Genomic DNA, 13,954 nt, shown 5'->3' with positions numbered 1-13,954 from the left:
ATGAGGGTAACAAAAAAATTAGATTTAAGAAAAATATAACAAAAGATGAGTTAGAATAATAAAAGATAGCATTTATAAATCACTACAAGATTTGCAAAATGATTTATGTATGCTATCTCCCTTCATCATCATAACAATCTATGAAGGGGCACATTTATTATTCCCATTTTACAGATGAGAAAGGAAGAAAAATAAATAATCGTTTATTAATCATCCACAATGTGCCAAGCATTGTGCTAAGTACTTTCTCAACTGTTCTCTCACTTGATCCTCAAAACTACCATCAAAGATAGATACTATTATTAACACCATTTTATACTTCAGAAAATTAAATCTAAGAGATAATGTCACACAGCTAGTCAGTATCTGAAGCAAGATTTAAACTGAGTTTTTCCTGATTCCAATTTCAGTATCTTATTCCCATTCTAAGAAAAAAAAATTGCAGCAGGAGAAATCTCAGATATAGGATTTAGAATTAGTACAGCTGTGGGTGATGGGGAATTTTAAGGTATGACAATTTCTGTGGGTGGCTGAAGTAGATCATGAGGTTTGAGGAAGTTAATTAATTGTAATTAGGATCTGAGAGGGCATCAATAAACATGTTGAGGCTCCTGCACATGAGGGAGTGAATTTTGGTGAGAAAAAAAGGGTGTGATTCATTTAGAGAACACTTTAATAAAGAATGGAGAATGACCTGAAGGAGTACAGGACAGGCATAAACTACATTAAAGTTTGCATGAAAATGAAAGTAATTTTCAAGTAACAAAGTATAAAAATGTTCAGATAGTTTTTGGCAATTCATTTACTACAAATGATATTTTTTGGTAATTAAGTAAGGACCTTAAATTATTAAAATACAATCATTGGTCCTTGGGGGAGAAACGATAAAAAGTATATTGTATGCCAAGTCATATTATTTCATCTGCCAGCAGAAAAAGAGCATATCTTTCATTGAAATGACTCTAGATCTTACTAAGTCAGAATCTTCCAGATTTCTTAAAATAATTGTCATATTCTGCCCAAAGCAACCATGTTTTTTAAAAGCACTGTTAGATTATATTGCTAAGCACTTTCCAAATAAAATATTTGTTTCAGTAAGCATACATTTTCCCATGTTTTGCTTGTAAACATTGGTTTTCATGTCAAATGAAAATGGAAGCTTCAGTGACTGTGGTGGGGCAGTTAAAATGCCCATGGGTTTTAAAATATTTCCACAGACCAACTGCTTCTTATATCCCAGTTGTTGGCCATTCTATCACTGAGGGAGATCTTAAAAAAAAAAAAAAAAAGTCCAGCACTATCCCTAAAATTTAAAAAAATTCTTGGGCCTCCTTACAAGAATTCATTTTCAACATAATTAGAGCATTGATTGAAATGATTGTAGATTTGGATTCAGAGATCTGGGTTCAATCCTTGAGGATGTTAGACTAGATGACCTAAAAGTTTTCATTCAGCTCTAAATAAATGAGCCATTTATTTTTTTTAACACCACTTTCATCTAAGATTGTAGTCTTTAGATATACCATAAATGTAAGATTTATCTCTTTGGGCAAAGAGAAGAAAAACAATATTTTGATTGAATTGACTCATTGTTGAATTAGTTTCAGTGTTGTGCAATTGATGAACCTGATCAGAATTCAAAATTTGCAGTAATGAAGTAGGGAAAAACCTTGTGGAGGGCATCTTTTTTATATACTAAAGGGAAGAATATTTTTAATACATTTACCTTTAAACTTCAATGAGCCTGGTGCCCTGATCCATTGACCAGAAAGCAAGCTCCTAGAAGTTCTCAGTTTTTGCAGAGGAAGATTCTTTTCCTCTGTATTCATCTTCCCAGGAGCCTGAACAAAGTGGTTTGAACAATTGTAATACTACCTCCCCAAAGTAGTAGGGGAGGCAAAGGGACCAAACAATAAGAGAGAAAATAGCAATTTACACTCATATTGTACTTACCATAAGTTTTGTATAAATGCTGTAGGATTGTAGGATCCGGAACCAAAATGAACTTTAGAAGGCATCCAAATTAAGCCTGGGATTTTACAGATGAGGATGCTAAGGAACAGAGAAAGAGTCTCATTTCATCTCATTCTTTCATTTAATCTCATTATCACATTTAATCCTTACAATATGAGGTACAATCCAATTATACAATCTGTCCATTGTGCAAATAAAGAAGCCAAGGCTTGAAAAAAAAGAAAAAACCAAGGCCCAAGTGAAGTTCAAGGTTGTACAGCTCAGTGAGTGATGGAAGCACACCTTGGATATTAATTTTCTGAATCCAATTGCAGAATCAGAGAGCCAAGTACACAAATCTCTACAAACTCCAGGCCATGCATCCATGCTACAATAAAGTCACTAAACACTTTTTAGAAAGGCCTAGCCTCCACTTAGAAAACTAGTACTTATATCTGAGCAACTCTGATAGAAGAGATACAGGGTCTCTCTTCTGTTTTATGAAGGTTCACTGATTGAGAACTGCAAGCTGAATAAAGTATAGATTTTTCTACACATCACAAAAATCAAAGGACTTAAATCATCTCAGCATAAAAAAACCAGTCTACCCTCTTGAAACAAAACCCTAAAAGTCATATTTTGTATTACCTGAAAGTTTGCATATCAGCTCAATCTTTGATATGGGGTTAATAAAATCAAAGAACAGTAGGGAAAAGAAACTCTAAACTTTGTTTTCTTGATTCCATATTTCATTTATTTTTATTTACTTTAGCTGCATGAGGAAAAGTTGAAAATAAATGTTATATTAATAGCCAACTTTTGTTTAAAAAAAAAAAGCACTGCTTTACACATTTTAAAACTATTTAATATCTTAGTATGTATAAATAAAGGCCTGCCCTTGACAGACCATTGTATTCTGTTGACACAGTGAGCAAGCCTATAACAGTAAAAGAATTGGCTCACAAGTTATTCCAGTTTTCTTAGAAGGGAACATGAATTGAGGCTATTTAGAGATCAGAACTCTAAATTATATGACCCCCTTTATAATAAAGTCCAAAATTCAATATCCTTGGAGTTTTTTAAGTATTTACATAGTACTCACTGTGTCCCATGGAATTTATGGGGTGCATAGGAGGGCTAGAGCTTCCAGTGTGAAAGCTTGCCGAGTCCTTTTCAGGGATTCCTCTATCTTTGGTGTCTACCTGATTCACCTAACTCTCTCTCACCCATGGCTCTAAGAAGCTATAGTATATGCAATTGCCACACTCTGGTAAACTATCCTGGCAGACAGACTAAACTAGGTTGAAGGTAGCCAACAGGCTTCAGACCTGTTGGTGAGGTATGGGGATGTCTACCCTCAAGCATATAAAGTCTTTCTCCAACAGAGTGGGTGGATGAGAATAATTCATTCCAAAGGCCATGAAAGTGGCTGAAACAGATACTGTGGAGACCTTAGAGCTAGGTCAGACATCAAAGACACCAGTAGTTCATCCACTGCATCCCAGACCATCACCAGTTGTCCTGACTTTTATCTTGCCACTGAACGTTGATAACTCAAAAGAATGAGACTCATAATTTTGTGCAATTCTGCCTCACTTAAATCCAATTCATGCACAAGTTAAAATATCATTCTGTGATGCTATTGGTTCTCCTCAAAAAGAAAAGACAAAAACAACTATGTACCAGGTATTGTGACAAGCACTTCTTATAAATATTATCTCATTTGGTCATCACAACAAATCCAGTATGTAAGTGCTATTACAATTGAGGAAAATGAGGCAAACAGTGGTTAAATGACACAGATAGTAAGTGTCTGAGGTTGGATTCAAACTCAATTCTTCTTGACTCCAGGCCCATGACTCTAACTACTATACCACCAGCTACTTTGTTTTTTATTGTTCTTTGTACTGTGAATAAGAAGCATTTTAATGAAATGTAATATATACATTAAGTGGGAATGAGAATTTTATATATGTGTGTATATATATAAAATATGACTATAACATGAATGTATAGGCCTTCTAAATTAAGTTAAATATGTCAACCTTATTATAAAGGCATTAAAAAGGAGGATTTGCTTGTATTCCAGTACTCTTCAAGGTCTATATCCATACAACCAAATAGTCTACACCTGAAGCATCACTCCAAAAATACAACCAGCTACAGAAAGCTTTACATAAAGGCATTAATTCTCTTGCCAATCTTAACTTTTAAATGATAAATTGTCACTAAAATGGGAGGTTGTGGAGCTGATTACAGACTTTTTTATTTTATATAGCATTTTGTTTTTCCCCAGTTTCCTAATTTTTAACATTTGTTTTTAAAGCTTTAAGCAGAAGTTTCTTTCCTCCCCAACCCTTCCCCTTCATATTGAAAGTGCAAGTAATTCTATACAGGTTATACATGTGTAGTCATGCAAAACATTTCCATAATAGTCATGTTGTGAAAGAAAACACTGACCCCTCCCCCCCAAAAAAAAAAACTCAAGGAAAACAAAGTTTCCTGGGTATGAATATCTTTTGTCATCATAAGTCCTTCAGAGTTGTCTTGGATCATTGTATCCAAGAGAACAATTATATCATTTGCAGCTGATCATCTTATAATATTGCTGTTACTTTGTATATAGTACATTTCGTTTTGTTTGAATTAGTTCATGGAAGTCTTTCCAAGTTTTTCTGCACATCATTTCTTATAGCCCAATAGTATTCCATCACAATTTATTCAGCTATTCCCCAATTGATGGACATTCCCTCAATTTCCAATTCTTTGCCCTCAAAAAAGAGCTGCTATAAATATTTTTGTTCGTATAAGTCCTTTTCCTTTTTGTTTTTGTTTTTTATCTTTTTTGGGATGCAGACCTACTAGTGGTATTGCTGGGTTAAAGGGTATTTGTGGTTTTATAGTCCTTTGGACATAGTTCCAAATTGCTCTTATAGAATGGCTGAATCAGTTCACAATGCTACTAACAAAGTATTTTATGTTCCATTTTTCCCAGTCACCATTTATATTCAGATTTTATTTTTCAACTTTAAACCATTCTCCTGTGAAGAATTCTAAGGCATTACATACTTACTCACTCTCTCCCAAAGGCACAGGATCAAAGACTTTGAAGGCACATTAAAGACTATCCACCCAGTCCAAGGCTTTCAAATTTATAGATAAGGAAAAAGAGGGACAAGGAGATAAAGTCCAAAGTCATGCAACAAAACAATGTCAAAGGCAGATTTGAATTCAGGTGTCAGGTGTCCTTATTCCAACTCCTTCTACTATATATAAAGTCCCTGCTCTGAGTAGTATTGTACAGAAGTTTCACAGAAAATTCTCAGGGGGAAAAAAACAGAAACTAAAAATTATAGTTATTTTAAACCTATGATAATAACTAGCACAAGGTGAGGCAGATGAAAGAACTCAATGGAGTGTATTGTAGCTATTGTCTTTTCTTTTCCTTTGTATCATTCTCTCTCCTAATGTTTGTGGAACTACTTGGAAAATTAATCAGCCTCACCTGCCCATTCCCTATCATTTAGCAGCAAATTTTCTTTAAAGAGATGGTTTATGTTATAAATGTTCATTGAATGTCACTATGTATGGGACAACTTAATTCATAAATATTCCAGCAGTGCTATTATAAGCTATAAGCTACAGCTGACTGAACCCAAATGAATAGTAAAATAAGAATGTGAGAAAGCCACCAAGATACCAATGGGTACTCCCACATGAAGAGAATTCTCCTCTCATCTTATAGAAATCTCAGTTTTCCACCTCTTTTTTTTGTGTCAATATGTATACCAGTATCTTTGTGTACATTTCAGGATAGAGTTTTGACAGCAATGCAATCAGAGGCCAGATTGTTCTTCATACTCAAGAAAAAGTTCTGTTTCTGACTTAATTTTTAAATTAATATCCTACTTTTCAAGTGTTCTTAAAATTTTCAGATCACTGAGTGGTCAGGATACCCATTCCTATGCTCATGGATAGTATTTTCTCCATTCAAGCCTGGTCTTTGAGGTAATTTGGTCTTCAAGATCATCCATAGCTTCAACTTCAGGTACTTCCTGACTAAGGGAGAAACTACAATAGGCTAGTTTTCATCACTAATCTAAGAATGATACATAAGGAATACATTTGGGAAGTGGTAATTATTCTAGGATATATAATCTTCTCAACTAACAAGTGTCCTGAGAATGACCACGATAGAAACTTCTGCTATTTTCTGAGATATGGAGTCTGTGTATATGTGAGTGAAATGGGGGTGGGAAACAAAACTTTTTGTAAAAATTAGAAAAGAAAAAACCTGTACAGCTTTTGGTATGCAAACTTATGGTGTTACATGTAACTAGGCTTTCAAAGAAAACTGTTAATTCCTAAGACACTAAAAAGGGAGGAGAAATACAATATATCAGATTTAGGAAAGGAGTCTCTCAAAATGGGAACTGCATTTGAAACTTCAGTCTATAATAAGTTATAATAATAATTTGATATATCACAGCCTCAATTCTATAGACAGAATTTCCTACATCAATAGAATCTTGAACCATGACGAGGCACAGCCATAAATATAAGACAAATGACTAATGAAAAAGACTACCTAGGACATCCCCAGCTCAACCTATTGTTAGACTTGGCACCTAGTAAATAGTTCACTGATCCTAGATATCCCAAATCAATTTCCACATGTTCCATAAAACTTTCCTTCATCTTTCAGATATCAGTAATCTCACAGCTCCTTTGAATCACCATAGCTCTTTGTCCCTCTTTTGTTGCCCTTTGATGTTTTACCTTGTACAGATAATAATCTATTCAATGTAAGCTCCATATACATTGTACACAATAATAGCAAGAATGTGCAATGATCAACTATGAAAGGCAGTGATCTAAAGCAATACCAATAGACTTTGGACAGAAAATTCCATCTTCAACCAGAAAAAGAACTAAGGAGACTGAATATATATCAATACATATTATGTTCACTTCTTTTTCTGTTTTTTCTCTCTCCCATGGTTTATTCCTTTTCCTCTGTTTTTCTCTCCCAAGATAATTCATGTGTGTTATTTAACTCAATGTGTATTAAAAATAAATAAACTAAAAAAGAAGTAAGCTCCATGAAGGCAGGAGTCTGCCCTATATCTTCTTTGAATTCCTTGCAGTCTTTGATCTGTTTCTTGTTCAATAAATATTCATTGAATGAAGAAATAGATAAATTAATGACAAATTAGGATTATGTAATATTCCTAAGAGGAGAGGGGTAATTTCTCTTTTCTGCTCAAATTTTAAAAGGATTCGCAAAGAAAAAGACATCAATTAAAAATCTCTCTTCATCTCTGACTTAAAATATTTAAAGGAGATTTTATGCCATTAAGAAAAGCTGCAGTCCAAAAAAAAAAAAAAAAAACACCACCCAGATAGTTGGCTGACTTTCCACAAAAATTAGGCAGGATTTTTTGGCAACAACCAAAAAGAAATGTTGCTGCCAAGATATTGACAGCTGCCAATGGAATGAAAAAACTTTCAGTTAAACAGTATTTTAGGACAAAGCATCTTCATCCTCATTCTCTAAAGGTATAAACTTTTCTTATTACCAGAAAACCACTGGATGCAATCTCTTCCCTGGAAAATTAAGAGTAGTAGTTCAAAACTTGAACTTGAGTTGTTCAAACCCTCCATCTTTTCCACATAGACAATGCTCTCTTTTATAGTGCTTCTTTGCTCAATAAGTCCACGACAAAATTATGTATGGACAAAAAGTTAGTATAACGCAAGTATCACTGAACTAGAAGCCAAGATACCTTGTTAAACTTTTCTAGTTTTATAAATAATAAACAAATTATCTTTTTTGTGATCAATTTGCTAGGAATATACATACCCACCCCCAAAGCTGCTGATAAATTGAAATGATGCACATGAAGGCATTTTTAAATTGGCATGCAATTTTATAAGCCCCCCATCAAGTCAATAAGATGAATCTGCATCTTATTACTATGCACTGGAAATCCATTCAATTCTAGATACATTTGAAAATTCTGATACATTCAAAAAAACAATACATCTTAGTGTCTTAGTATTCATATTGTATTCCTATATGAGAAATAGATACGTATGTATAAATATATATGCATATGCACATACATGCTCTCATATGTGTGTGTGTGTTTCCAAAGTGATTAAGACAACTCCTCCATAGTTCCATAATGGCAGATCTTTCTGACCAAAAATTACATTCCTGAAAGTGAAAATGAGCCAGTCTATATATCTTTTCTAGAACCACAATTGATAGGAGTCAACAAATTCATTTTCAACAAAGATTTATTAAGTGCTAAACACTCAGAATAAAAAGAAAAGAATAATTATGCATGCTCTCAAGGAACTTATAATCTAATACAGGAAGTTCAGGAGAAGAGAAAGAGATAAGAACATTGGTGCAATCTAATGTATTTTATTATGAAATATAAAATATGAATGAACTTTACTGTGGAATATAATCATTTCCTTATTAAAATTGTAAATTAATTATAAACACACTCTGTGGCATTCAATTGTCAAATTGTCAAATCAGAAATTTTTCACTCAAAAAAGAAATTTTATTAAAACATTTCCAATTTTACATTAGCAAAATTAAAAAACCAAGTAATGTCCATATGAGATTGTATATGGGGGAAGAGATGCATGTGTATGTATTGTGTGGGATAGAAGTATATGTCAGATGAAATAAGTGCAGTAGACATGATCATTTTATCTCATATTCCTTTTCTATTAGAAATTTTGAATTTTTTTTTATTTTAAAATTTTCTATGTCTTTATAAAATGTTTTATAGACATTATCTAGACAGACATATAACACATATGTGATATATACATTTTGAGATATAATAGAAATATTTTAAATGGGTATTATGATTTGTCCATTTCAATCTCTTACATGACCTTGAATATATATTTAGTTATCTTAAGTCTCTAAACAGAAAAGAAAAAACTAATTTTTTTTGTTTTTTTTAAATGAAAACATTAATTGAAACCATGCTAAAGTTATTTTTAGAAAATAATTAAGACAAATCAAAGGTAATTCATTTCACTAAATTTCAAAAGAAGACAGAAAGTTCAAACTGAGAGGATATTGTAAATTTCATTCTTTCATTTAGCAAATATTTGCTAACATTTCATTATGTCCCATGTTAAAGATTGGAATTAGGAGGAATGCAGAGAGTAAAGAACAATGTGTGTTCAAAAAAAGAATTATTGAATTCCATTCCGGTGTCTCATTTAAGCTGAGTTGTTTCCTGGACTTCTTTGCCATCCATATCTCCCCCAGATAACATGGGTTTTGAAACAACTAAAAATTGTACAAGGAAGAGTGTGAGGATGTATCCAGAGGCTGCAGCTGGGAACCTGGGACAAGAATTGGCTAAGGCTACCAGATCTCCTTTCCTTGCCACACACACACACATATATACACCCATATACATACACACACATCCCACATTACACCACATGCTGAGGAACATCCTCAATGAAATCTGTGCATTTGGGAATTGTGAATATAAATAGAAAAGTAAAATATGCTCCTGCTCTGAAAAGAGCTCACATTCTAATGATGGAGGGCACCATAGTGAAGAGGTTTCAGCTATAAGTCTGATAAAAAAGTTCCATGATCCTTAGAGTACCATAGCAAAATAGATGATAATGCATCCTTTTTAATGTCATTTCTGCTGAAAAATCCTATCACTTTCAGATGTTGGTCCCTTTGACAAAGCTGAGGGATTAATTTTTGGGTTTTTTTTTTTGGGGGGGGGGGTTTGCTGAGACATCAGGGTTAAGTGACTTGCCTAAGATCACACATTTAGGAAGTGTTAAGTGTCTGAAGCCAGATTTGATCAGGTTCTCCTGACTTCAGGAGCTCGATCCACTGGCTACCTAGCTGCTCCTGAATTAAATTTAATTTTTTTTTCTTTTCTCCCTAGGTCTTCAATAGTTATGACTGCAGGATTCACAGAAGCAATTGCCAAACTGTATCTTCCCAAAGGGTGCTTTATGAAAATGGTAGCTACAGGAGCAGGATGATAGCAGAAGTGTGAAGAAAATGCTGTCACTTCCAAGACTCTTGAGCTTACCTGCCAATTTATGACAGCTGGTAAGAGTAAGCATTTGATATAGTGATACTGAAAAAAGTGGGCCCCTTCTCCATAGTAATTGCTCACCTCAATGATGGCTGAAAGGCCCAAATTGAAGAAGGACCAGGAGTATAAGACAGAGTGCTGCTACTGGATGGAAAGATCTGGGTTGTCGCTATCTAAGTGGTAGTGGTTTAACTTGCCTGACATTGGGCACTTCCTATTTCTCCCTTAAGGTACTTTGATGCTTCACCAAAACATTACAGGGAAGCTAGGAGAAACTTTTTTTTTTCCTGAGGTAATTGGGATTAAGTGGCCTGCCTAGGGTCACACAGCTAGGAAGTGTTAAATGTCTGAGGCTAGATTTGAACAGAGGTCCTCCTGATTTCAGGGCTGGTGCTCTAGAGAAATTTCTATCTATAGGCAGATAAATTTGATGTTAAAGAAAATTTCAATACATTTTTCTCAGTAATGATAAAAAGCTGATTCCCTGGAAAAATATGCAAGCAAACAGGAAAAGACCCAAGAAAAAAGGAAGATGAAAAGTGTTTAGAATTAAATATGAATTTTTGTCTTAGACAAATGAAGGAAGGAGGGGAAAGGGGAAAAATTTGTTTCTTAGCAAATTGACTTGATTACTTTTTAAAGGAATCAGAAATGAAACTTAAAGTCCTTAGCTATGAGCCTTTACTGTTTTTCCCTTTGTACAGTGCCTGGCACATAGTAAGTACTTAATAAATGTCTTGTATTCATTCATTCCCAAGTAGAAGCACTTGTTTATAAGAGATTCCATAGATTCAATTTAAAGAGAAAGGAATACAGTAACACCTCAATATTTGTTAGCAATTGGTTCCAGAAGGCAGGACAAGTGGCAAAAATGACAAGTATCTAATAAATTTTTCTCATAAAAAGCACATCTCCAGATCACAGCTTAACTCTCCTTCCCTACCCAATTCCCCAAAAGTGCAAATGGGGCTTCCAGCTGGGAAGAAACAAGCCAGCCCAGATGAGCCAGGTTCCTCCTTTCTTGACCCAACTCTCTTTCTGAGAGGAACCAAGACCTTTATACTCTCCCCCCACCGAATGCCTCCTAGGTTTCTTGGGGAGGGGAAGCCTTATGTGGAAGCGGGAAGCTAAGCTTCTCTCACCCTGAGCTCTCACCCATCTGGGGCTCAGAGCTTTCAGCAGTCCTGGGTCCTCCATGCCCATCACCTACTTCTGGGTTCCCACCTCTGCAGCTCCTGCTCCTGCTGCTTTTCCTTCTACTGAGCATGTCTGCCACTCTGTGCCCCTTCCAGTATTACTGATTTTGAAGCAGGAAGACTATGCAATGCGGCCACATTGTCCTGCAGGAACTGCCCCTCAACTCACCCCAGACCACATAACCTCAGCATCATGGGCTCCACTCTAACAGTCCTGCACGCTGCTGCCCTTGCTGGGGAGGAGCTGCTCATCACCAAAGGTAATAAATATCAGCAACATCAAAAACTGAGCAATCTACCTGGTCAACCTCTAGTCCCTCCTGCTCAACTAAGGCAACAGCCAAGTGCTGAACAAGTGTCAAATGTTGAAGCTTTTTTTTTTCTTCTCAAAATGCAGAGTTTCAAAGAAGAAGAGTGCCCAAGTACCACTGTATTTGCATCTCATTGTTTATGATATGTGATCAAAGAACCTGCCTTCATTAAATCCAAATCAGCATTGGTAGAAAAATTACACAATTTAAACCATGGAACATGGATGAAAGAGATCTGCCTCCATTTGGCTGTATCTCCATATAGTGGCACAAAGGTACAAAATAATAGTGGGTGGTTTCCATAACTAAAATTTGAATCTTGGTCTATAAACCATTCAATCTCCTATTTCAATGTAAGATCTTCCAAAGGGATCCAGACACTGATTCTATTCAAACAAATGAAGAAGTGAAAATTTCTCTCTCAGCACTGCCTCCCTCATCTCTTAGTGCTACTTCCCTCAAATGAGGCAGAGGTCAGTATAAAAGTTTTAAATGTTCTTGTGAGGATATATCTTGTCCAGTAGTCAGGTCTTTAAGGCAAGCACAGGGAACAAAATGATGCTGATGAGAATGGATGAGTCTTTCAAGGCATTTGATGATTTCATAATCAGGAACAGCAAGGCTAGTAATATTTAGGCCCAACATCCGTGAAACCACCTCCCTGAAGTCCACCAGCTGAAATAACAAAAAGAATCAAAATATCATAGTGATAAAAGAGAACCCCAGCCAAAGAGAATAATAAACTCTATAGGATCATGCAAAATGAACAAAATAAATTCATTGCACACATTTATCTTTTAAAAAATTGATGAAGATTCATCAATTCATTTGTTCTTAGAATTTTTTTCCTTTTACCTATTTTCCTTTTTTTTTATAAATTCATCAGTAGCCCAATTTTCCCTCCCAACTATCACACCACAGCACCAAATGAAAAACAAAAACAAAGATGCATAGTCAAGCAAAACAAATCCCCCAAAACTGGGACACTGAAACATTGTTGGTGGAACTGTGAGCAGATTCAACCATTCTGGAGAGTAATTTGGAACTATGCTCAAAAAGTTATCAAACCCTTTGATCCAGCTGTGTTACTACTGAGCTTATATCCCAAAGAGATTTTAAAGGAGAGAAAGGGACCCACATGCGCAAAAATGTTTGTGGCAGCCCTTTTTGTAGGGACAAGAAACTGGAAACTGAATGGATGCCCATCAATTGGAGAATGGCTGAATAAAGTATGACATATGAATGTTATGGAATATTATTGTTCTGTAAGAAATGATCAGCAGGATGATTTCAGAAAGCCCTGGAGGAACTTACATGAACTGATGTTAAGTGAAATGAGGAGAACCAGGAGACCATTATACACTTCAACAACTATACTATATGAGGATCAATTCTGATGAAACTGTCTATCTTCATCTTTGTTTTAGTTGCCTCAGACAGTGAGTGATTAAATGATAGGACACATTGCCAGTATAGATCATAAGTAAAATGTGAACCCAAGTATTCTCAACTGAGACTCTCTGTTGACTAAATCATACTGATTGTTAAGATATTGCTAAATAAAACAAAATAAAATTTTTATAAATAAAAAAATTAAAGGAAAAATATCTCAGCTCTTGGAAAGGTAAGTGGTTATGGAATTAGGACTAGAAGGAACCTTAAAATTCTAGTATCCTTATTTTATAGATGAGGAAGTTGGGTTATGGATTAGCTAAGTGATTTTCCAAAGATTACATAGTAAGTAAATAGTTTCAAATCCAGAGATAATTGCTACAAGAAAGCATAGACAGATTCATTAAGAGCGAGTAATGCTAAACCAACCTCATTTTCTTTTTCTTAAGAGGGTTATTGTGCTAATTCAAAAAGTAGTGAATAATGGATTGATATCAACTTAAAGATCTCTATCACAATACCTTAGAGCTCTATCACAGTTTGATTCTGTTCAATACTTATCTATTCAATAAGCATTTATTAAATGCCTACCATTATAGACACTGGGACTACAAAGACAAAAACAGTGACTGACATTTACTGAGCATTTAATGTTTGATTTCAACTTGATTCTGTTGGGGGAAAAACATGTACCAAAAAATAAAATGTTAAAAAAAAATGTACCAAAAAATAAAAAATGTAAAAAATAAACATATACCAAAAAATAAAATGTTTAAAAAAAAAAAAACATGTACCAAAAAAATGTAAAATATAGATACAAAGTGGTTTCCAGGAATTGTTTTTTTGTTTTGTTTTGTTTTGTTTTTATGAAAAGGGCCAATGAAATCACAGGTGATGTCTTGACTCATACATGAATTGGATTTAAGTGAAGCAGGGTTACACAATCATTAAGCCTCATTAGCCTCTCTTTTCCCAAGTCACTGAAGTCCAG

General features: G+C 34.6%; 1 protein-coding gene across 1 annotated transcript in view; it reads right to left on the bottom strand.

Annotated features, from left to right (window-relative positions):
- Positions 1 to 8,238: 8,238 nt before the first annotated feature.
- Positions 8,239 to 13,954, bottom strand: part of CCDC170 (coiled-coil domain containing 170) — a 121,503-nt gene continuing 115,787 nt past the window's right edge. The window contains exon 11 of the mRNA XM_051997956.1: positions 8,239 to 12,246. Within this exon, the coding sequence (XP_051853916.1) occupies positions 12,046 to 12,246 (201 nt within the window). The 3' untranslated portion in view covers positions 8,239 to 12,045. The remainder of the gene's footprint in view (positions 12,247 to 13,954) is intronic.

The sequence above is a fragment of the Antechinus flavipes genome, chromosome 4, assembly GCF_016432865.1.
Source record: "Antechinus flavipes isolate AdamAnt ecotype Samford, QLD, Australia chromosome 4, AdamAnt_v2, whole genome shotgun sequence".
Taxonomy (NCBI): Eukaryota; Metazoa; Chordata; class Mammalia; order Dasyuromorphia; family Dasyuridae; genus Antechinus; species Antechinus flavipes.
Note: the sequence above shows the minus strand (reverse complement) of the source record. Positions and strands in the feature narration are given on the sequence as shown.